Source organism: Myotis brandtii, unplaced genomic scaffold (genome assembly GCF_000412655.1).
Source record: "Myotis brandtii unplaced genomic scaffold, ASM41265v1 scaffold79, whole genome shotgun sequence".
NCBI classification, from domain to species: Eukaryota; Metazoa; Chordata; class Mammalia; order Chiroptera; family Vespertilionidae; genus Myotis; species Myotis brandtii.
Window position 1 is genome coordinate 1,608,178 of NW_005371173.1, and position 23,289 is coordinate 1,631,466.

The 23,289-nt window shown below is 52.4% G+C and overlaps 3 protein-coding genes across 4 annotated transcripts in view; 1 reads left to right on the top strand and 2 right to left on the bottom strand.

Annotated features, from left to right (window-relative positions):
* AAMP (angio-associated, migratory cell protein) overlaps positions 1–359 on the bottom strand; it is a 5,132-nt gene extending 4,773 nt beyond the window's left edge. Inside the window, exon 1 of the mRNA XM_005883413.2 lies at positions 154–359. Within this exon, the coding sequence (XP_005883475.1) occupies positions 154–274 (121 nt within the window). The 5' untranslated portion in view covers positions 275–359. The remainder of the gene's footprint in view (positions 1–153) is intronic.
* Positions 360–662: 303 nt separating this feature from the next.
* Positions 663–23,289, top strand: part of PNKD (paroxysmal nonkinesigenic dyskinesia) — a 69,750-nt gene continuing 47,123 nt past the window's right edge. Inside the window, exons 1-3 of one of the 2 annotated variants that reach the window (XM_005883411.2) lie at positions 674–786; positions 1,546–1,714; positions 3,154–3,572. In XM_005883411.2, coding sequence (XP_005883473.1) covers positions 720–786; positions 1,546–1,714; positions 3,154–3,346 — 429 coding nt within the window. In that variant the 5' untranslated portion in view covers positions 674–719 and the 3' untranslated portion in view covers positions 3,347–3,572. Of the gene's footprint in view, positions 787–1,545; positions 1,715–3,153; positions 3,573–23,289 lie in introns of those variants that run through there. The other variant, XM_005883410.2, reaches the window with a different exon arrangement.
* TMBIM1 (transmembrane BAX inhibitor motif containing 1) lies at positions 4,791–18,766 on the bottom strand. Its single transcript, XM_005883409.2, has 12 exons — positions 18,720–18,766; positions 12,792–13,027; positions 10,909–11,003; positions 10,124–10,188; positions 9,908–9,961; positions 9,429–9,479; positions 8,647–8,686; positions 8,410–8,447; positions 8,167–8,254; positions 7,758–7,853; positions 6,588–6,641; positions 4,791–6,200 (listed from the first exon to the last, which is right to left on the bottom strand). Exons 2-12 carry the CDS (start codon positions 12,985–12,987, stop codon positions 6,054–6,056), a joined length of 924 nt encoding a protein of 307 aa, XP_005883471.1. The 5' UTR covers positions 12,988–13,027; positions 18,720–18,766; the 3' UTR covers positions 4,791–6,053.

Below are 23,289 nucleotides of genomic sequence, written 5' to 3' on the forward strand. Positions count from 1 at the left end.
CTGAGCACTGAGGGTGGGGGTGGGAGGAGGGGGAAGGGCGCAGAAAGTCGGTAGGAATGACCGGTACGGTGTGGAGGGGAGGGGGGGAAGCTGGGGTCATAGGCCAGGGGTGAGCGCCTCTTGCCCCACGGCCGGAGGACCGGCCATTCTCACCCGGGTCCGGCGGACCGGGATCCAGTTCTACCACCTCGATAATCTCTTCATCACCATGGAAGCTTAGGGTCTCCAGTGGGGGGGTGTCAGCGGCAGCCCCGCTTTCCGATTCGGATTCCATGCGGCGAAAGCAACCGATCCACTTCTCTGGGCCCAAACGCCTCCCAGAGTCAGCGCTGCGCGACGACGCGGAACTCGGGCCCCTCCTCCCCGGGAGGAAATAGGCGTAAGCAACTCTCCGGAAAGGGAGAGCGACAGCCGTTTGGCCAATCAGAAAAAGGGCTGATAGCCTAACCACCAATCAGAGAGCAGGGTTGGGAAAGGGACGGGGCGTGGCAGAGGGAACCCAAACTCCGCCCGACCTGACTCCGCCCCTGGCAGAAGGGAAACAAGCGAGCGTGCGCGCCTCCGGGTCTCCTGGGAGAAGTAGTTCAGCCGGTCCACTCCGAGGGCTTTGGGGAGATGTAGTTTCTGGTCTGTAGGCGGGACGGAAGGAACGGGGGAGGCCCCTTACGCAAACTACAATTCCCGGCGGGGACCGCGGTGTAGGGGGGTGGGATCTGAACATGGCGGCGGTGGTGGCTGCTACGGCGCTGAAGGGCCGGGGGGCGAGGAATGCCCGCGTCCTCCGGGGTAAGGAGAGGGACCCCGGGGAGGGCAGGGTTGCAGGGAATCCCCCTCCCTTTTTTTTCCTTTTACATCCAGCCCGGCTATAGCAGGAGGTCAGGGCTGTCGATTCCTGCTCGCACCCCTCTGCGGGGTGAAAGAGTTGAGGGGCTGTAAGGTGGTCTCTCGAGGTCACCCAGTCCGCCCCTCTGCCGTCGGCTTACACACGCCTCCGTGTCCTCGCTGCGAGAGGGCGTCCCAAGGAAGCCTTCTTAGGCTCCCGCGCTCCAGGTGTTGGACACTCACCGCAGTGCAGAGGCGAGTCCTGAGCTGCTGGAGGCTCGGGTTCTAGCCCCGGATAATTAGCCGTGTGACCTTGGGCGAAGTCGTCCGTCTCTCTCTGGGCTTCCGTTTCCTCTTCTATGAAACCGGGGGGGACGGAGTAGACCACCTCTAAGCTCCCTTTCCGTGCTACCGTTTCTGCGGTTTGAAAACATTCCCGCGGAGTTCCTTCCTACGTCTCCTGTGAGTCCCACTGCGGTCCTTCCCGCCCCGTCTCCCAAGCCGCGAAGCTCGCTCTCCCGGCACCAGGGCGATGCGCCCACAATGACGTGGAGGTGGCTTCCCAAAGGTGTCCCCTCCGTGGCGATGTTCCCATTTCCCTTCGGATTCTCCCTGGCACTTGTGACACCGTACTGCAGTCACTTCTCTTCCTCAGATCGCAACCTCTCCTTCCCAGGCGTCCACCTCCTCCTCCTCCTGACCTTCACATTCTCTGCCCAACAGGGATTCTCTCAGGAGCCGCCGCTAACAAAGCTGCCCAGAGCAGGACCCGGGCGCTGCAGAGCCACAGTTCCCCGGAGTGCAAGGAAGAGCCGGAGCCCCTCCCTCCCGAGCTGGAATACATTCCCAGAAAGAAGGCCAAGAACCCCATGAAAGCTGTGGGAGTAGCCTGGTGAGTTTTAACTAACTCTTTGCCCACCGATAGGGAGTGGCACCGGGGGAGGGCGGAACCCCAGAAACTTCTCCACATTTCAGGTGGTAAGCTGAATCCGGGGCTGTGGGGACAGAATTGCTGGCTGCAAGGACTGGAATCTCAGAGGAATGGGGCAGGGGAGGGGGGAAAGTATGTGAAATGGGAGAGAGTGAGTTTTCTGTGGAGAAAGCTGAGCTAATCTGATATGAATTTGGTTGCCTGGCCTCATCTTTTTGGGGGAACTTGGGGTGAGACCTAATTGGGGTTTTACCTCAAAGGTTTTCCACACATCATTATTCAGATTTGACTCTGACCTAAATACATATCATTGATCAATATTAAAGGAAAAGGAGGAGTAAATTGCCAATTTTTTCCAAGGGATCTTATCTTAGCAGAATTTTTTTTTAAATGTTTAAGGTTTTTTGAGCCCTAGCTGGTTTGGCTCCATGCATAAAGTGTCGACCCCGGTTCAATTCTGGTCAAGGGCACATACCTCGGTTGCAGACTCGATCCCCAGCACCCCAGCCCCAGTGTGGGAGGCAACCAATTGATATGTCTCTCTCACATCGATGCTTCTGTCTGTCTCTCCCCCTCCCTTCCACTCTCCCTAAAATTCAATGGAAAAATATCCTTGGGTGAGGATTAACCAAAAAAATAAGTTAAAGTCAATAAATATAAGGCCCCCAAAAAGGATTGTTTTGAGGGAGAGAGAAATATCAATGTGTGGGGAATTGAACCAGCAACCTTTCGGTGCATGGGATGACACCCAACAAACTTGAGCCACACCCATCAGGGTGGGAAATTACTTTTTTTTTTTTTCCAGCGCCTTAGGTGTTCCAGGACTTTACAGTATAAGGTTTTAGTCTTTGATAAATATTACATCCCCATTTCACAGATGAGGGAACTGAGGCTCAGAGCTGGGATTCTTACCAGGTGTTTTGACTCCATGCCCTTTCTCCCCACACCAAGTAGCAGTTACTCAGATTAAGAAGGGTACTCTGGGAGAGGATGTTGGGCAGTTCAGGCAGAGAGAAACTTTGCCAAGAATTGAAAAGGGAAAGAGGATGGGCCATCTGGGGAATCATGCATAGACTGTATAGTAGGCTTGCAGGGATCATGTTGAGAGGTGTCAGGCTACAGGGGAAAGGAATGTAGAGGTGGGCAGAGACCTACCTACACTGGGCCTTTTGTGCCATGCCTGGGTGTTTGGACTTGGCAGGGAAGTGATGGAGAGCTGTTATGAGACTTTAAGCAGAGTAGCAGCAGGATCTGATTTGTGTAGGGCCCTCCAGCAGCCAACGAGGAGGCTAAATAGATACAAGAGGTATTGCAATGTTCATGAGATCAATGAAGCTGGAATGAGATTCCTCTCAGGCGTGGCCCCTCCCCACACCCCGTGCACATCTCCCCACCCCTAGGGCCATCGGCTTCCCCTGTGGTATCCTCCTCTTCATCCTCACCAAGCGGGAAGTGGACAAGAATCGTTTGAAGCAGATGAAGGCTCGGCAGAACATGCGGGCATCCAACACGGGCGAGTATGAGAGCCAGAGATTCAGGGCCTCCTCCCAACATGTCCAGTCTCCTGAAGCTGGGTCTGGGGTGCAGACCTGAGGAACACTGTAGCCCTCCCCTAGACTGTATTGACTGGCCTCGAGACCACCAAATCCTTTGGGTTTGGCTGCAATTCTAGCCCTTGCCTCTAAGGCCCACCAGAGGGCACATGCAGCCAAAAAATCACCCCCGCCCCGCCCCCCCATCCCCTCCTCCGCTCTCCCTCCCCTCCCTGAGAAACCAGCCAAAGGCAAATAAAGCTATTGAGTGTGTGAGTGGAAAGGAACCAGGACTGGATTTTTGAGTCCCTTGGGATGGGAGGGGCAGAGGGCGGGGACAGTTACTCATGTGAGCTGTCTCATTGAAGCATTCAGTGTTCCCCGATTAATGGTTGGGGAAACCACAGAGACTTAAGCAACAGGTCTAGATGCAGGCCCTAGAGACCAAGTCCTCAGAGCTCTGGCCAGGAGGGTGGGGTCTTTCTCAGCTTTGAATAAATAAATAAATAAATAAATAAACAATCAAAGAGGGCATTGAGGGTTGCTGGGGTCCAGCCCCAGCAGGTCCAGGGGTTCCCAAAGGTGTGGACGGAGTCGGCGAAGAAGGAATGACACGGAGGCAGCATTCAGTTGATCAGCATAGTTGGGTTCTCTAGCCAGGATCTCCAGCCAAGTTCTGTGTGTTATTGTCTTATTACATCTGTATTTATACCAGTTGATTTTAATCCTATCAATTTCTATTCCAAAGGTTAGGGCGTTTCTTATCTCCATTCCAGGAAGTAAAGATTATGTAGCTTAAGCGTGATTGTTCGTAGTTAAAGTGATTAACTACCTGCCTGGCACTTAGTTAAGGGATTTTATTCCCTCCCTAACTTCAGGGAAAAATCCCTACCTGGGGAAACAATCTTTCTCGGAGAGGTGACCTTGGTTAAAACACATAGCGCCAAGAAAGGGAGCAAACATATTAAGAACAGTATGTCATATACGCCAGGCCCCTTGAAACATATGCTGTGCAGATGTTTCTTCCCTGCAGCGACTGTGTCAAGCAGCAAGGATGGACCAGCTTCCAGCAGAGGGTGTGAAAGAAATAAAGCTGAGTCCAAATGACTCAACCTCCCTGGACCTGGGCTACTTTAAGAGGTTTTGAACTAGTGATTTTTAAGGCAGGGGTCCTAAACCTGAATCTGCAGTCCACCCCCCACCCCAACCCAACTGTGAAATTGTGTGTACACATACAGCTTTGTGGGGAAGAGAGTTCATAGCTCTCATGAGCTTTTGTAAAGGGTCCATGATGCAAGGAAGGTCATGTTCTCCAAGTGGTCCCTGCCAGACCCAGTAATGCAGGTCGAGCTTCTAGCAGCCTTTTGCATCCATTACCAGGAAGTGCTGAGCAAAGTGTATTTGGTTATCTTAGAAAAGGTGGAAGATAGCAAGCCGGAATGCAAAGGCTGGAAGTGGATGCTTTGGGCAGGGCCAGACTGAAAGTGAAGAAAACCAGAGCCAAATGGGGTTTTAACTTCTAAATGTAAAACTTTATTACATTTCTAGTTATGTTTTTTTATGTGATATACTTAGGACCAAGGACTTAGAGAAGTCCTACTTATACCCTTGAGCTGATTTGGTTTCCACCCCACCTGATAGAGTGACCTTAGAGTGACCCTTGTTCCCCTTCCCATTCCAGCTTGAGGCACTTGGTGTCACTAAGAAAGCAGGAGCTGGCTAGAGAGATGGGGTCTGAGTCTAAAGTCCCTCAGTAGGAGTTAAGAACAGAGGGGAAGTCTCCTTCCTCTCAGGCCCTCCCCAGGTTAGCAGAAGGAAAGAACAATATCTGTCAGACTGGATGGGGTACTCCAAGGCATCCCAACCCACTCTCTTCTTCCTGGTTACTTCCTGGCCACACATGATCCTACAAACCACCCCATCTCCTGACCATTGCCCTCACTTTCTGCCTGAGCAGCCTGAGCATGGAAAGCCAGAGATCCCTCTGACAGAGCTCAGAAGCACCAGGGATGCCCCCCGGCAGCTTTGGAGAATGGGGACCCAATGGCTGCAAACGGGCCTGCTCTCTGCCTCCACAGCCACGAGGAAGCCCAGGGTAGGCGCTGCTCTGTGTTGGCTCCTGTGCTTGAGTTTGCTTGCTGTCTCTCCCTCTCCCTCCCCCACCCCCAACCCAGATAAACAGTATGTACATGCATCAAGAGAGGAGCCGAAGCAGGGGGACCCACAGCACAGATCGCTTATACCTCCCTGAGCCAGGGAGCCACAGGGTTTGCCAAAGGAGTACAGGATAATGGCCTAAGAGTCCAGCAGGCTGGGGACAAACCTCTTTGGCTCTGTTAGGGGTTGAGGGAGGAAACAGCTCCAGCTACCTAGCCCAGAAGCCTGTGGCAAAGGTGGGAGGGGGAACCTCATCACCTTGAAGAGTCACGTCTACATCCATATTCCCTTTTAGTTTTAGAAGAGGCTCTTTCATCCCTCCCCGCTCTGACCCCAGCAGTTAAGAAGAATTTGGTGCCACATAGTGGGTGGAGGGAGAAGGCACATCTTCAGCCTAGTCCCTGCCAAGTCCATCAAGGGCAAGAGTTAGTCCCCAGGTGGTACCCACACAGCCACAGCCACAGCCACAGAGGCCACTCACCCAGGACAGAAAGGAAACTGGGCGTATTACTTTAGGGGAAGGAAAGGCGTCTGTGGCCCAGACCCTGGTCACAGGACCCAGCCCTCTAGAGTTGGGAGAGCCCAAAGTGGAGCGGAACTGGGGGTGCTCTTTAATCGCGACTCCCCACCAGCTGCAACACAAAGGTGAAGATGTAGATGATGTCGGTGTAGATCTGCAGGGCACCAGTGATGTAGTCCTCTGGGCTGATGGTGTGCTTCCGGTTCCCCAGGACCAACTGAGTGTCGTAAGCCAGGAACTGCAGGGACAAGCATGAGTGAGATCCCGAGTACAATGCCAGAACTCGTTTCTGGTCAGATCTGTCCCCGGAGCCTCTGCGCCATGCAGTGTGCTTAGGGGACACATTAATGAATGGCACAACACATGGCCTCTACTCTGAAGCAGTTCCCAGTCTAGAAAAGGAGAGAGACACAGTCCGCCTACTGAGTGTTCTTCTACAGGCAGTGTGGACACGAGAGGGCAGGGGTGCCCAGAAATCAGCGAACCTCTTGACGGGGGAGAGAGGGAAGGGTAGTTGTGGCCACATTCCCTGCCTCCCAAGTAGCCTAAATTCATGCTCCATCCACTCAGTTCCTCCCTTCCCTCCCCTCAGCTCCCCTTCCCAGAGGGGCAGGGCCTTACTCACCAAGGTAAAGCAAATGGCCCCCAGACCAGCATAGACCATATGGAGCCAGTAAATCTGGGGAGAGGAAACAGGGATGGTGTTAGAAATCTTAGCAAAGCACGACCAAGGTGAGCTCTCAGGACCAACTTCCCTGGGATTCTGGCATCCAAGGGGATAGATCCAGGAAGCTACCTACACGGAAGGACTACCTCTGCCTTCCAGATCCTGGGAGAAATTGAGAATGGTAACAGATTTGGCAGAGAAAACAGCCATCCTCCAGTGGCCATATAAAAACCAATCTCCAGCCGAAACCGGTTTGGCTCAGTGGATAGAGCGTCGCCCTGAGGACTGAAAGGTCCCAGGTTCGATTCCGGTCAAGGGCATGTACCTGGGTTGCGGGCACATCCCCAGTAGGAGATGTGCAGGAGGCAGCTGATCGATGTTTCTCTCTCATCGATGTTTCTAACTCTCTATCTCTCTCCCTTCCTCTCTGTAAAAAATCAATAAAATATATTAAAAAAAAAAAAACAATCTCCAAAGTGAGTAAGGTACAGAGGTGTCCATATATTTCTAGGAAAGAGAAGGTGGTTGAATTGCAGCTCTGGGAGGGGCAGGCTCAGGCAAGCACTGGTCAAAGAGCCCCAGCACCTTTCCCAGTCATAGTCCACCTTCAGGGGAACGCTTCTTGCAGCCAATCCTGGAAGGGACGGACTAAAGAAGAGGGCTGGGAGGGAAGCCCCAACCACCTTGATGAACATCGGAGTCAGAGAGTACCCCAGGCAGTCCTGCTCAACAGCCTTCCAGGTGCCTGTCCACTGAAGGGCAAGCAGCCCTCCTGTTCACATGCTTCCCCTTCCAGCTCTGTGCTCCCCTCTCTGCCATGGGGCTCCTCTCCCACCGCCTCCTAGAACCTGGCCTCAGCTGCCAGATCTCATCCACCACTTCCCATGGGAATTCCGTGATGCTGTCCAAGGCCTCAGGTGTGATGGGTCCCAGGGCCGCCTGTTGCTGAAGAGAAATAACTAAACCCTAACTCAAAGGACGGGCCTCAGCACTGGTGCCTCTGCTGGCCAGTCGAGGGTCCTGGGAGCCAACTCCTGCCCAGGGGCCTGTGGGCCTGCTTCGCTCGTTCTACAGAAAGTCTCCCCTGACCACTGGGCTCGCTGACCCCAGCTCTCCCGAGACACTCACGTATTTGAAGGACAGCACGATGGCAGTGACAATCCCAGTCACCATCATCACAATTCCCAGGACACAGAAGAGGCCTGTGCACGAGGTGAAGTCCACCTGCCAGAAATGACGTTTCTGTCAGACGAGTGTCACCACCAGCAGGCCAGCCAGACTGGCCCTGCCTCCCCCCACCTCCCAGGAGTCCCAGTGCTGCCTCCTGGGGGGCATGGGAGTGACAGTCTAAGGACTGACATAGGGAGCAGTTTTGTAGGTGGAGTAGCTCTGAAGGGAAGGGATTAGGGTCTCTAAGGGAATCCCCAGTCTAGGGGGTCTGGGCCCTCCCAGGCCTGCTCAAGCACCAAGCCTTAAGGGCCAGCTCTGTATAAGAAAAGGGGGGGAGAGGCCAGGGAGGGGCCCCCCAAACCCTCACCTTGGTCTGGAAGCAGAAGATGGTGACTGAAATAGTCACCACAGCAGTGATGATCATTGCGATGATGACAGCTTTGGTTTGATACATACTGAGGGGAAGGAGAGGGAGAGGCTAGAGGCATAAGCCATATGTGACTGACTTCAAAACCACCACTTTCCCCATGCACAGGACTGCCAGCCCAGAGATGCCCGCTCCCCCATAACACACACTTCCCAGAGCATGGTGGTTTGTCCCCAAATGTACCTGGAAATGGTGCCGGTCATGAAGCCCAGGGCAAGAGTCTGAGGGAAGGAGAGAGACAAGAGTGAAACACTTAAGAGAGGCATGGCCATGGCAGTGTCAGGGCTGGGAGTAAATGTGACTGAGGAGACAGGCGTAAGGATAAAGTGGCGGAGAGAACCAGACACCTTCCACAATGGCATCCCATCCCTAACCCTCCCTCACACCATCTCCACATCCCCTCCACGCTTCTAGACTTACAAAGAGGGTCAGCAGGATGATGTTCCATGGGAAACGGCGTCTGAAGAGAAAGAAACCATAATTAAGTGACTCCGGGCCAACCAGGTATCAGAGTCCTTTAGCAGAAGGAAGGTCTTGGCCCAGGTGCCTGGAGAATTAGGCCTTGACTCGGGGAGGGGAGGCTGGCTCAGCCTTTGGTACCTGCTCAGGTGTTCTATGCAGGGACAACACAGGGCAATAGGACAGATGTGGACTGTGGGGCCACAAAGACCTGGATTCATTTGAGCTTTTACACTATCTGTGTGACTGTGGGAAAGTTACTCAGCCTCTCTGAGCCTTGGATTCTTCCTATTTGTTAAATGGTAAAATGTTACATATCTTGCAGGGCTGCTGTAAGAATAATGGCTACATAGCTAAATAGAGCCCACACAGGCAAGGTACTTTGTTGTTTTTTCAAACTGTAAGAGAAAGTTTATTTAGAAGGTTACAGAGGTAGTAGAAGTGAGCCAGCTGGGCTGCATAGGCTCAGGAAACTAGTAGTTATAGATGCAAAAGGGCCCTTGGAGCTTAGGAGAGAAAGGCACAGGTAATGTGCCTGGGGAGAGGGGAGGGGGGAGGGAGGAGGGAAAGGCTGGGGCACCAGGCAAGGTACTGTACACACCCACATGTAGCTGCTATCATCCTCATTACTGCTTGTAAGTCTTCATTCAGCTGCTATAAGGAGTCCCCTTTCTGCCCAAAATATTTGACCCCACTCCTGCCCCCTGCCATCCCTTCTCTTTGTCTAAGTCTATGGGACTCACCTGGGTCCCTGGCAGCAGGCAAGGGTCAGGTAGGTGGCCAGGAAGACAGCACTGGGGAGAGAGAGACAGGAAGTAGTCCACAGGCCTGGTCAGCACTAGGTCCCTCTTGGCCCCACCTGACAGCACTCACCAGGCCAGCAGGTTGGAGGCCCACAGAGCTGTTTGGAAGTCTGGGGGAAGCTACCTAGTAGGACAAGATTACCCCAGCCAAGGGCCAGGAAGAGGGTGAAGGAGGTCGGGGTAGACAGGTTAACCAACTGTGGGGACCATTTTACTTTATGTGTGTTGCCACCAGTTCCCCACCCCTGCTCTTAGGAGCCTGTGCTGCTGCTGCTCCTCACTGGGTGGCATGCACCCACACTTCCCAACAGAGGTGGCAACGTGAAGGGCCCCTCCGTATTTGGATCCCTGCTCTGAGAAATCCAGAGAGTTGTCACCCCCTCTCCCCTTGTCCCGAGCAGAGAGGAACATAGACTCACTAGGATACGTAATAGACAGCCACATTTCTTCTCACAAACTCGCCAACTGGCTTCCTGTGGAGCAAGAGAAGACCGGAGTCACAGCTGTTTCCTCAAATTGCCCACATCCAGCCCTTCTTCCGTCCCTCTGAGTCAAGGGCCCCCCACCCCAGCTCTTGGCAGGTACCCAAGCAGGCCCAGGACCCCAGAGCTCCAAGGAGAGGCTTAGAGACTCACACAAAGGTGAAGATGGCGATGATGGCCACTGTGATGAGCAGCTGGACGGAGATGATGCTGTAAACCTGCAACACAGATGGGTCACCCCTGGCCTCTCCCCAGGAAGCAGCCAGCCCCCAGACCAAGGAGCCCGAAGACTGTCCTCCTCCCCTGACTATTAACCGTGAGGAGGGCCTCCTTCTAATTTTGAAGGATCCACTCTTTGTTTCCACTCGAGAGCCCGCCCTAAGTGCAGCCAGGTGGAGAGGCTGGCTCCAGTATTATCCACATCTCAGAGCTGATCCTCACCTCCAGCTGCTACCTGACACCCCGTCCCTGTCTGACATCCAGCCTCAGTTTACTGCTTACTTCCCCTGCCTCACTGCACAGCCAGTGTGGCCCTGCAGTTGCAGCCGTTCAGGCTGACACTGTCAGGTATCTGTCTACTCTGAGCAGCGTGCTGTGCACACAGGAAATGGGGAAGGGAGGGTGAGCTACCATCATTTCTGGCTTCCAGTTGCTTATAGCCAAACAGGAGAAAGAAGTCTGGGGAGGACAGAACACTTTGCAGAGTCTGCTGAGATTTTCCCAGACTGAATCTGCCTCTGACCCCAAAACAAGGTCACAGAAAGAGGAGCAAAAGGTTAGGGAACAGGGATGAGAAGAGTACAGAGCTAGAGAGAACCTGGAAGGCAGCAGCTATTTCCATGGGAATGAGTCCCCAGCTAACAGTGCCTCCCCACCAACCACCCCATTCCCACAGCCCAAGGGGCCCAGGTACACCTGCCTCCCAGCCCACATCTCACCTTTCGAATGAAGGTGTGTCGGACTTTCATGTCATCCCACTCTCCAGCCCCGAAGCTGTCACTCACTGCTCTCTCCTCGGCATCATAGCCTGGGCCTGGGGACAGATCATATATGACCAACTAGGAACATGTGGCCTCAATCCCAAAGCCTCTGTGACATTATCTCAGAGTCTCGGGTATCTCCAGTCAAAAACCAAGTGTTATAACGAACTCCTTGCCCGAGCCAGGTCCTCTAGGTGCCCACAGAGTAACCCATCAGCATGCACTGAGGTCTCCTGGGCGAGGGTGCCCAGCCTGCACCTGCGTGCTCTGGTGTACAAACACCTGTGGTTGCAGGCATGTGGACTAGAGTGTCAGCCAGAGGAGCTGCGAGGGTGGGGTCAGAGCAGGGGACTTGATAGAAGGAGGAAAAGGAAGGTAAAAACACTGCACAGCCCTAGCCCACTGGTTAGAACGTCAGCCTATGGACTGAAGGGTCTCAAGTCTGATTCCAGTCAAAGGCATGTACCTTGGTTGGGTTGCAGGCTTGATCCCCGCCGCAGCCAGGGCGTGTGCGGGAGGTAACCAGTCGATGTGTCTCTCTCCTATCCATGTTTCTCTCTCTCTCTGTCTCTCCCCCTCCCTCTCACTCCCTTTAAAAATCAATGGAGCCCTGACCGGTTTGGCTCAATGGATAGAGCATCGGCCTGCGGGCTGAAAGGTCCCAGGTTCGATTCCAGCCAAGGGCATGTACCTTGCTTGCGGGCACATCCCCAGTAGGAGGTGTGCAAGAGGCAGCTGATGGATGTTTCTCTCTCATCGATGTTTCTAACTCTCTATCCCTCTCTCTTCCTCTCTGTAAAAAATCAATAAAATATATTAAAAAAAAATCAATGGAAAAAATATCCTCAGATAAGGATTAAAAACAATAGAAAACACAGCACACGTGTGTGCAGGGTGGAAAAGAGTGTGCAGACCAGTGATGGCGAACCTTTTGAGCTCGGCGTGCCAGCATTTTGAAAAACCCTAACTTAACTCTAGTGCCGTGTCACATATAGAAATTTTTTGATATTTGCAACCATAGTAAAACAAAGATTTATATTTTTGATATTTATTTTATATATTTAAATGCCATTTAACAAAGAAAAATCAACCAAAAAAATGAGTTCGCGTGTCACCTCTGACACGTGTGTCATAGGTTCGCCATCACTGGTGTAGACCATGATCTACCTTGGGTCAACAAGTAGGACTCAGAGAAAAGAGACATGTCAGGGATATATGTTCACAGGACAAGACAGGACTGGAAACGTGACTGACCACTGATATTTGCACCGAGCAGACGAGTGGCCAGATGAGCCTGGGCTGTGCTCCAGGCCACACGGCATTCCTGGAATGCCTGGGGACTACTTTCAAAGTCCGCATGTGGGCTGCTCAGGAAAGTCACTGCCTTCTCATCTTATCTCATCTCAAAGACCAAACAGCATTTACTTGCCAGGGTGATTACCAAACATCCAAATGACCTCTGGATGTTTGCAAAAATCATGTTACCTTAAAGGACAAGGATTTAAAAAAAAAAAAAAAGTACCTCAGGTTCCAAAGGGAGAGAGGAACTGGGTGGGGTGGTGCCCCCTAGTTAGGAACGGCCACCTAATAATTAATTACTTCACCCAGCCACTTTCTCTGTGGTGTGTAACTTCCGGTGTGTCTTATGGACTCAGACTCCCCGCTGAATAACGGGGCTAACAGGTGGTCCAGGGGAGCTAGGTACGAGTAGGGAGAAAACAAAGATGGGAAATGGAGAGATGAAAAACCGGGTTAACAGGAAGTTGAAAAGGAAGGAAATGAGGTGGCTCGGTGCTGCCAGTGCTCCTCCCACCCACCGCCAGTCACCCTCAAGCACTCACCGTAGTGCATGGGCATCGGGTGCACGGGGGGCATAGGCTGTGGGTAGCCAGCAGGGTGACCATAGCCAGGCTGTGGGTAGGCAGGGTAGGCAGGGTACCCGCCAGGCAGGACAGAAGGCTGTCCATAGCCCCCCTGGGGTGGAGGGTACAGGGGGTTGCGGTCCTCATACGGAGGGGGTGCGCTGGGGTTGGACATGGCCACTCAAGGGCTGAGGGGAGACCCCAGCGGCTGGGACCTGAAATGGAAGACAAGAAAAGCAGTCATGAGTGCCTGGGTCCAGCTCACCCCACCCTAGTCCAGGTGGTCTCTGTGGAAGGAGACTCTCATATTTTCTCTCAGTCATAGGGTGCCATCCTCTGCCCACAGGCCGTCCTCCCCATCGCCATAGTGCCCTTGGCCCGCCAGCTCAGCCCCTCACCTTCACACCAGCTTTCTGCCCACAGCCCTCCCTGTGCAGCATCCTGCCATGGGTGGGTGGGTGGGGGGAACAAGAGTCCAGAGGGATCACTGGGCATCAGTGGGGTAAGCGATGAGGAGCAGGGGCCTGGGAACTCCCCTGTGATCACTTAAGAATGCCTTCTAGCCCCGGACAGTGTGGCTCAGTTGGATGGAGCATGTCCTGTATACCAAAACGTGGAGGTTCGACTCCCAGTCGGAGCACATACCCAGGTAGCGGGTTTGATCCCCAGGCAGGGAGCGTGTGGGAGACAACAGATAGATGTTTCTCAAATTCATGTTTCTCTCTTTCTCTTTCCCTTTCATTTTCTCCCCCCCCCCTCCCCCCGATTTCCTCTCTCTGGAATCAATTTAAAAAATAATAAAGAAAATAAAATTTTTAAAAAAGCTTTCTAGTGACCAGGGAAGAAGCCCGATGGCCCAGCAAAGCCTGGTGAATCACAGGGCCAGCTGGGACCCATTGAAGGGTCAACCCAGCCCCCATGGCAGCTGGCAGGAGAGTCAGGCCTGAAAGGCAGAGCTGGGGAGGAGCCAAGGCCGATGGTGGGGGAGGAGGCGAGGACAACAAGCTAGCCCTGGTGCTGGAGCCACCAGCCCCAGCGTGGGAGGGCAGAGGGCTATGGACAGTGGCAGGCTGAGTCAGGGGACGCCAGAAGCCTGGGGGAATGGGTGCACAGGGCTGGCCACCAGAGCTGGGAGGCGGCGCAAAAGGGCAGGCCTGAGACAGAACTTTCTGGTTCTTTCAAATAACAGCCTAGGCGTGTCAGATGGGTGTGTAGCAGCCTATGGCTGCCACTGCTCTCTTCATGGCCTTGCCATAGTGCTTGCAGGGCCTCAAAGCCCCCGGGGAGGGGGAGACACTTGTTTTGAACCCCAGGGTCTCTAGTGTCCCTGTGATTCTTGCCTGTCTCCCCCAGGGGCAGTGGCTAGCAGGGAAGAGGGAGCCCTAAGGATTCATGCCACAAGGTCCAGTCACTACCTTCTCTGCAGGAGGAAGAACCCCACAGCCAGGGGAAAGCTGAGGACAAGGCCCCAAATGCTCAGTTCAGATGAGGGAACCAAGGCTGAGAACAGTGAACTGTTCCCCGTGATCACAGAACTGTTCCCTGTGATCACAGAACTGGCAGGTTAATGGTGCCACCAGAATCTCCAAGGCCTTCCAGGTCCTAGATGCCTGTCTTCTATATTATGTCTGTCTGTCTGTCTGTCTGTCTGTCTCTCTCTCTCTCTGGTTGATTCCTGCATGTGCCCTGATGGGGATCGACCCTGCAACCCTGCCATATGGGGATGATGCTCCAACCAACTGAGCTACCTGGCCAGGGCATATGCTGTGTTCTTTATGCCTCTTACACCAAGTAAATGTCCCCAGGACTGGTATTCCCCTCTTAAGTGGCAGAGATTAGGGCTTGCGAAGAGCTAAGAAGGAGGTCCCTGAAAGACCCGGATTAAGAACAAGCCCTGATAGAGTCTGGGCCCTTTAACAGGGCTACCACCTCCCCCTAGCATCCTCCAAGGGGCAGACCTTTAGGATCCCACAGAGAGGAAGCACCCCCAGATTCAGGTCAGCAGACAGCCTCAGAGCCTCTGCTGGAAGGAAGAGCCGGCTTTTTAGGGCACCTGCACAGTTCAGGGATCAGATAAAGGACTGTCTTATCTCTTCTCTCTTATGACAATTGGGATAATCCAGAGAGAGGAAGGTGGCAGGGAGGGTGGGGAGGCAGTATTGAATTACAGGCCAGGTCTCTAAATGGGTTATTTTGAGGAAAGCTGTTCTCCATCTTCCAAGAGTAAATGGACCAGCACAGCAAGAATGTGTCAGGTCAGAAATAAGAAAGATGTCCGGGACAGCAAGGGTGTGACACAGCAAACCAGGGCATCAGAAGTGGGGTCGTGTGCAGGTCCTGCACCGGAGAGTAGAGTGGCCTGAGGAGAGTGGAATGAAAGGAACAAGGGAGGACTAAAAACTGGGTGTGCTGAGTTTAAGAAACCGAGATAGTCACTGTTTTTGACAATGTTTTGTTTAGCCCTAGCCAGTTTGGCTCCACGGATGGAGCGCCGGCCTACGGATTGAAGGTTCATGAGTTCTATTCCAGTCAAGGGCTTGTACCTCAGTTGCAGGCAACCAATAGATGTGTCTCTCTCACATCGATGTTTCTCTCTCTCTCTCTCTCTCTCTCTAAAAAATCAATGGAAAAAGTTCCTCGTGTAAGGATTAACAGCAACAATAACAAAAATGTTTTGTTTATGTAAGAGTGAGAAAATACTCTTAAGTTGTTATATGTGTCTCTTCTTAATAGACTTTTAAAAGAGGAAGAAAGAAAAACTGGGGTCCCCTTTTGTGAGACAAGAGGCTCCTTCACCCTATAACTCTCTATCCATCCCCTTCAAAAATCCCCTTTTAGCCCTAGCCGGTTTGGCTCAGTGGATAAAGTGCCGGCCTGTGGACTGAAGGGTCCCAGGTTCGATTCCGGTCAAGGGAACATGCCCAGGTTATGGGCTCGATCCCCAGTAGGGGGCATGCAGGAGGCAGCTGATAAATTATTCTCTCTCATCATTGATGTTTCTATCTCTCTCCCTCTCCCTTCCTCTCTGAAATCAATAAAAATATATAAAATAAATTAATTAGATTAAAAAATATTTTATTGACTTCAGAGAGGAAGGGAGAGGGAGAGAGAGAAACATCAGTGATCAGAGAGAATCATTGATCAGCTCCCTCCTGCATGCCCCCTACTAGGGATCGAGCCCGCAATCTGGGCATATGCCCTTGACCGGAATCAAACCTCTGGGACTTTAGTCCATAGGCCAATGCTCTATCCACTGAGCCAAAATGTCTAGGGCAAATATATATATACTTTTAGATCCCCTTTTAACTACACCAAGAGAACAGTGGCCTGTTTGCAGGAAGAGGGATGGGCTTATCTGTCATTATTGCTCTCAGCACCCGGGACCATTTGATGTCCACCATCCAGATGGTGGCATATAAGTGAACAGGCTGAACACAGCAGGGGGCACTGGCAAGAAAGGCCCTGTGGTCAGAAGCTCCACAGTGTCACCAGTACCCAGTTCTATAGCCTCCTCAGGGTGCTCCTCTGTGAAATGAGCTAAGTGGACCAGACGGTCCCTGACTCATTTCCAGCTCTAACAGACTGGAATCCTGAAACTCCCCTGAGAAGCCAGGCTATTCAGTGCCTGCCCTGTACGTGGCCAGCCAGCCACCCCTCCCTCCTTCTTCAAAGCTGAGCCGGACAAACAGGTCCCTCTCTAGACTAAAGGGTGAACCAGGGAGAGCAAGGCCGGCCTTAGATGGGCCACGAGGATCCAGGGTTCCAGCCCAGTGCAGAGGGCTGCTGACTCATGGGGACTCCCTCCGCACTCCCGCCCTCCCTCTGTCTCTTCTGGTTTCAGAGGAACTCACTAGTGGCTCTGCCTGCTGGGGACACAGGAGGTCACAAACCAATTCTCTGGGGCCTCGGCCACCAGCCATGCTCACCAGAGACTGGCACTGACCATTTCACCTCACCATGCCTCAGTTTCTCCAGCTGGAAAATGAGTTTAATATTATAATATTACCCTCCAGAGAGTTGTAAAAATCAAATGTTCTATGTGTATTTTCTACACATAGAACACTTAGAACATTGTCTGACCTCTGATAAACAATAAATGTTGATTATTTTTAGTTATTATTTCATTAAATCCTTGCAAGAGGCCAACAGGGTAGATAATGTTATTTTCCCTATTTACAAATGAAGGAATAGAGGCTTAGAAGAATTAAGTCACTTGCCCAAGGTTACTTAGCTAGGGTATGAGGAAGTCAAGATTTGAGCTTCAAGACCAACTCCAGAGCCCATGCTCTTAAAGCCCCTGCTCAGAGCCCTCATTCAAATACCTTGTCTGTTCAAACTTCTCATCACTTCTCATAGCTTCCCATCCAAGACCCCCTAATGACAATGGAAGGCTTACAGAATAAGTGGATTCCAGACCATTCAGCCCCTTCCATATCCCCCAGGACCCCAATCCTATGCAACCACCAGGAGGAAAAGAGGGTAGTCAGAGACAGAGATTCTTACTTGTAAGAGCGGAAATGAAACTCACTCAGCTAGGGTAAGCCCACCCCTCACTTTGCCAACCAGATCGCCATAGTCAGTGAGGCAGAGTGACCTGCTCTTTGTCACAAAGCTGGAGATGGGGTCGGGTGTAGAGGCCTGGGGACAGGAGAAGGAAAGTGTCCAGGCCATCAGGGAGAGGCTGAGCTCAGCCACACTCACCTCTGAGCAATGCCAGACTGCAGAGCCTCGGCCCAGGGCTGCCAGCACTGGCAGTTATGAGCCTACTCCCTGGCTGCTGCCCCATTCTCATGACACCCTGGCCACCTCCTCATTGAGCTCAGCTGGGGATGAGGTTTGGGGCTGGCACTGGCCGAGGGAAAGGGGGAAGTGGCCAGTGTTTACTTTCATAGCTATGACTACAGGTGGGAGCTGGAGAAGAATGTAGAGTTGAAAGGGAAGGAAGGGAAATATCTAGAGAGTGAGGATGATTCATGCCCAAAGACTAGGAACCAGGAATCAGGTCATCTGGAGGGGCTCACAGTATCCAGGGGCTAAAAAGGACTATTAAGGTTCCCCATTGGAAGCCAGAATTTTCCTAAAACACAGTGAGCATTCAACTCCTACTGGATACACTCCAGTGACAGGGAGCAAGACTGTTCTACTTGCAGGCAGCTTGAATCACTAGAACATTCTTCGTCACAATGCCTATTACCAAGACATTCAGACTGTCCTGTCCTTGCCATATTACAGATCTAGGTTTGCTCCCCTCTCTTATGACCCTGATCCCTCATCAGAAAGGAGCCGGCACCTCTCCTTTCTCCTGCAAGACCCCAGACCCAGCCAGCACAACCGCAGAGTGGGTGGGCTCAGATGTAGGACTTGCTGGCTGTCAAGGTTTTCAGGTGCAGCGTCAGGAAAGCATCTCCTTCCCCTGGAGTGTGGCCACCATACTCCTAGCCAGTTGAGGCCCAGGCCCAGGCTCCCCTGGGGGCATCCGAAGATTAAGGCTCTGGAATCTGCAGAGAAGCTGGTGCTACTGGGGTTACAGCAAGAGGGTGTGTGTGTGTTGGAAGGAAGGGTGGAAAGGAGCAGCTGACTGGTCCAGGCAGCGTGCCCTCCTCCCTGCCAGGAATGGATGCCCAGAGCCAGAGTGGAAAGAATAGCTCAGAGTGCACATCTCAGGAAACCCCACCCAGCAGGCCTAGGAGGGCAGCCCCTGGCCCACTGTAACCAGGACTCTTATTAGTCTCTTTTCCTCCCTCTTCCTTTACCTAACCCAACTCCCCCACCCAAGAAAACACGTCACCCTCCTACCCCAGCATATAGCCACCAGGGCAGAGGAGGAGTAAAAAGATACACCCAGGAGTGTCTGGGCATGTCACCAGGCCTGACGCACACAGACCAATGGGCCCAGAATCCACTTACCCTCTGTCTGCCTGGCCCCTGGGATTAATAGGATGACGCTGAGTGGATCTGAAAATTGAAACATCAGAACTGGGTTGGACTTTAGAAATCATCTGGTCATTTGACAGACTAGGAAATCCCAGAGCCAAGAAAGTTCCTGTCCCAGCCCACGACAAGCCCTCTGGGTCATGGGTTTGGAACGTCATTCCCAGCCCTGCCCACTGTCTGAGAACTCAGAGAAACAGAAGGCAGCACACACACCCTGAGGCAGAGCCAGAACAGTCCACTCATTTCCCCAGTTCTCTGTGCCTCCTGCTCAGAAATAGATAAGACTGTCAGCCCATGACTTCCTTCCCAGTCCAGGTCTAACCAGGGCACTCTCTCCAGTCAGAGACTGAGAGGGGTGGCTCCAGTCTCCAAGCTGCCCTGGAGAACAGGGAGGACACAGGCATCCACAGCTCCCCCATCACCCTTCGCTGAGGGCAGAATTGTGTCATCAGTGTGGTAATCTCAAAGACCCCAGGCAAGTCAGTGGTCAGAGTGGCCTGGGAGTGCAGTTTAGGGAATGAGGAAGCCATTAAACAGGCAGGGAAAAAAGAGAATCATTTACAGTAAGTAGTAAGTGCTGTGTGCTTACCACGCAAGACTTGGGCACATGGGATCTCCACAAGGCCCCTATGAGACGCATATTCTTTTTATATTGATTTCAGAGAGGGAGAGAGAGAGAGAAGCATCAATGATGAGAAAGAATCATTGTCAGCTGCCTCAGGCACACCCCCTATTAGGGCTCGAGCCTGCAACCCAGATATATGTCCTGTCTGGGAATTGAACCACAACCTCCTGGTTCATAGGTCTATGCTCAACCACTGAGCCACACCAGCTGGGTGAGATGCATATTCTTATTCCCACTCTACAGATGACAAAACTGAAATTAAGAGAAAAACAGATCTAAGGTCCCATAGCAGGTGGACAGCAGAGATAGGTTTGAACCTAAATCTGATGTCTGATTTTACACCTGCCTAGAGCAGATGCCTCTGAGACACCCCACCAGTCACCTGTGTGATGAGGTCAGCACCCAAGGCCGGCTGAGGCAGAAAAGATCTTTGCTGTTGATACCAGTCCCCTCCCCCTTGTAGAAAGTCCATCCCGGCCAGGGCCATGGGTTAGGGGGCAGGGAGCTGAGTTCTTGTCCTGGCCCAGGTCCTGACTCCACTGTGTGAGTCAGAGTAGGCCACTTCACATCCCTGAGCTCAGTTTTCTCATCAGTGAATGAGCACACTGAACCAAAAGATCAAAGTCCATGCCAAGTCTAACAGTCTCTGATTCTGAATGAACTGCCCGAGCAAACCAGAACAGGAGACTTCACGGCAGAATGACCTACTTCCTGAAGAATCTAGGCTGAGGTCACTACTCATGTTAACTGTTCTGGATGACCGTCTACCGAGGCAAAGGCATGTGGCATGTTCTGGGTATGGGGGTGGCCAAAACTTCTCCTCCCCAACTGCCTCTGAACCCTACAGCCAGCATCTCCTAGGGCCTCACTCACCCCAGAACCTGAAGCGAAACCAGGTAGCACTAGAAAAGAAAGACTGAGGCAGAAAGCCAAGAAACCTGGGTTTAAGTTCTGACTATCACTAACTAGTTGTGGGAATCCAGCAAATGACCTCCCCTGCCCTCCTTTTCACCCAAATCAGCCCAGGTGGGGGAGAGGAGGAGGGACTTGTTATGGGACCAGAGAGTGGAGAGCTAGAATCATCACCCAGGCCTTCCCTGGACTGCTCTAAAGAACACAGCCCAGGAGATGGGAATGGATGAGCTCTGAAAACAGATCAGTCTGAAAAGCAATCCATATCCCCTTTTGGAAATTCACAAGGCACAGTGGCATACTAGGCTGCTGAGAAGTCCTGCAGTGAGCAAACCTGTTCAACTTTTGTTTAACCCAGTGTTCCTTCAAACTTTCTCAAGCCCGAAACATTTTTATCAAAGCACACCTAATGAATAATATTCTATGGATGCTGAGCAGGCCACCTTTGTTTTACAGATAGACCCAACCTTGAGAATGACTCATGTCCTAACTCCTCATATCTTTATTTTTTTCTTAATGTTTATTTATTGACTTTTTAAAAATATTTTTTTATTGATTTCAGAGAGGAAGGGAGAGGGAGAAACATCAGTGATGAGAGAGAATCATTGATTGGCTGCCTCCTGCACGATCCCCCACCAGGGATGGAGCCTATACCCTGGGCATGTGCCCTGACCTGGAATTGAACTGTGACCTCCTGGTTCATAGGTTGACACTCAACCACTGAGTCACACTGGCTGGGCTATTTATTGATTTTTGAGAAAAGAAGGGAGAGAGAAACATAGATTTGTTGTTCCACTTATTTATGAATTCAGGATCCCTGAATTGGGATCGAACCTAAAACCTTCTCATATCTTTTTTTTTTAAATTGAAGTATAAATGACATATAACATTATATAAGTGTCAGGTATACAACATAATAATTCAATATTTATATATACTGCAAAATGGTCACAATAAGCCGTTATCATCCATCACCATACAAACTTACAAAATTTTATTTTTTGTGACAAGAACTTTTAAGATTTACTCAGCAACTTTCAAACATGCACCACAATATTACTGACTAACTCCTCATCTCTTAAAACCTCGGCCCTTACATACAGCCTCTCCGAGCAGTCACATTAAGTACCAGGCATGCCCCCTCTCAGAGAGTCAGCTAGCTCAGTGCCAGGATGGGTCCTCTGTGAGGGTCCTTCCTCTCATCCCTCCCCCTCCCTCCAAGCTGCTATTATAATCTCCACAGCAGGATTTACTGCCAAGGCTGGGTGACATCTCCAACTAGCATAGAACCGGGAGGCTGGCATTCCCTGACATCACCTTAATGTAACAAGAAAAAATACAAATCATTACACACAAGAAGAAGGACTCATTCTTATCTTCCTCCCTGCCCACTGTATTGAGTACCCTCTAGGTACCCAGCACTGTGGCCTGTGGACTTCTGGATATCATTTCTACTTCAAACACACACACACACACACACACACACACACACACCCCCAGGTTTTAGCTTAGAATCCCCGAGTCCTAGGGTTGGAAGATTGTGTTAAGGCCATCCCCTCCCATGCGTTTCCAACAGAATACTCCAGAAAGCCCACGTCATTTTGCTAGGGGAGGCCTTCCCAGAGAGCTGTATGAGCTTGAGCTTCCACTCCCTGGCCCTCCCTCTGAGGACACACAAGTGTGTGTCCCTTCTCTGGGGCCTCTGCTCTTTCTAAGGGCCCAGGGTGAGAAGTTGGGGGGATGGAAGTGCTCTAAGGTGGACAGCTTGCAGCTAAGGCCCCCATTCCCATGGGAGGAGGCTAAGCTGAGGTGGCTATTACCGCGGCCTGACATGAGGTTCTCCCCACACTTAAGGTGTAACCCATCATTACCTCTCTGAGGTGCCCATTTTTACAGTGAGGCCCTGAGATCATGGCATAAGGAGACAATATATCAGGGCCCTTGACACTGTGAGGTCCCACCACTTTCTTCTGAGTTACCAACTGGGTCTCTGGGTCCTCATGACTGGAGAGACAGGGAGCGCAGGCAGGTGAGAAGGAAGTATGGCTGCCTCTTAGTCCCAGACAAAGCGGCCCCAAGGAAGCACCTCGCTCCCCCTGCCACCACTGGCCAGGCCAAAGGCGCCAGCTTTGAAACCAAAGCTCACCAATGAGATGAATATTTCAGAGCCCCAGAGAACTGGACACCTGAGGGACCTTCCATGACACGTGTGTGGCTCTGACCCTGGTTCCTAGGCCTACCCCCACTTATCCCATGTCCAGGTCCCTCAGGTAGAACCCCACAGCTAGAGGCCCCAGTGGGCTGAGAGGGGTAGAGACCCCCCAGGGACAAGAACTGATGCAGAACTCACAAGATCAGGGCCAAGCCTCCCAGCATTCTTCCTCTACTTGCCCTCCCACTGTCCCCTGGCTCCTTCCCCAGTCTCACTTGTTTACCCCTTTTCCATTTTCCTGCTTGCTTTTTACTCTGACCCAAAGAGGACAGGAGAACAATACTGTCCCTGTAGTTTTCTGAACAGCCTGAGGAAGTGGCAGGAAGCAGGCAAGGTGAGACAGAGCCACGGTGACAGAGGTGCCCACTTCCGCACCCACGGACAGGGGCTGCTCACTATTTCCACCCTGTCGCTTCCCCCACTCACTAGGACTCTTTTACCTGTCTACACCTGGGCTGGCGCAGGGCAACCTGCGGCCGGGCGGGTCCCACGCCATCTCGTGCTCCCACCAGCTGAGGGCCATCAGAGCCCTCATTCCGCGCACAGCTGGCCACTCTGGGGATGGCACTGTGGACACGCCCTGCGACAGACACGCGCCAGAAAGAGGGGCACATGACACCCTCAAACCCTGGCCCGCCCGCCGGTGCCCACAACCAGCCGCTCAGCTCCCAAAGATAAACGGGTGGCACCCGCCTGCCCCCGGCGCAAGGGGAAAGCGAAACTCCAACAGAGAGAGCGACGGATCCGCGTTCTGGCACCGGCTGCCGGGGCGGGAGCGGCCCGGCCCGCCCCAC

What these genes read in the sequence shown, in the direction of transcription:
- TMBIM1 (XM_005883409.2), bottom strand. Translation starts at nt 12,987, where the DNA reads ATGTCCAACCCCAGCGCACCCCCTCCGTATGAGGACCGCAACCCCCTG. An exon ending in CCCGATGCCCATGCACTACG is followed by an intron (nt 11,004 to 12,791) that starts GTGAGTGCTTGA and finishes ATCTGTCCCCAG; the next exon opens with GCCCAGGCTATGATGCCGAG. An exon ending in GCCTGCTGCCAGGGACCCAG is followed by an intron (nt 8,687 to 9,428) that starts GTGAGTCCCATA and finishes CTTTCTCTTCAG; the next exon opens with ACGCCGTTTCCCATGGAACA.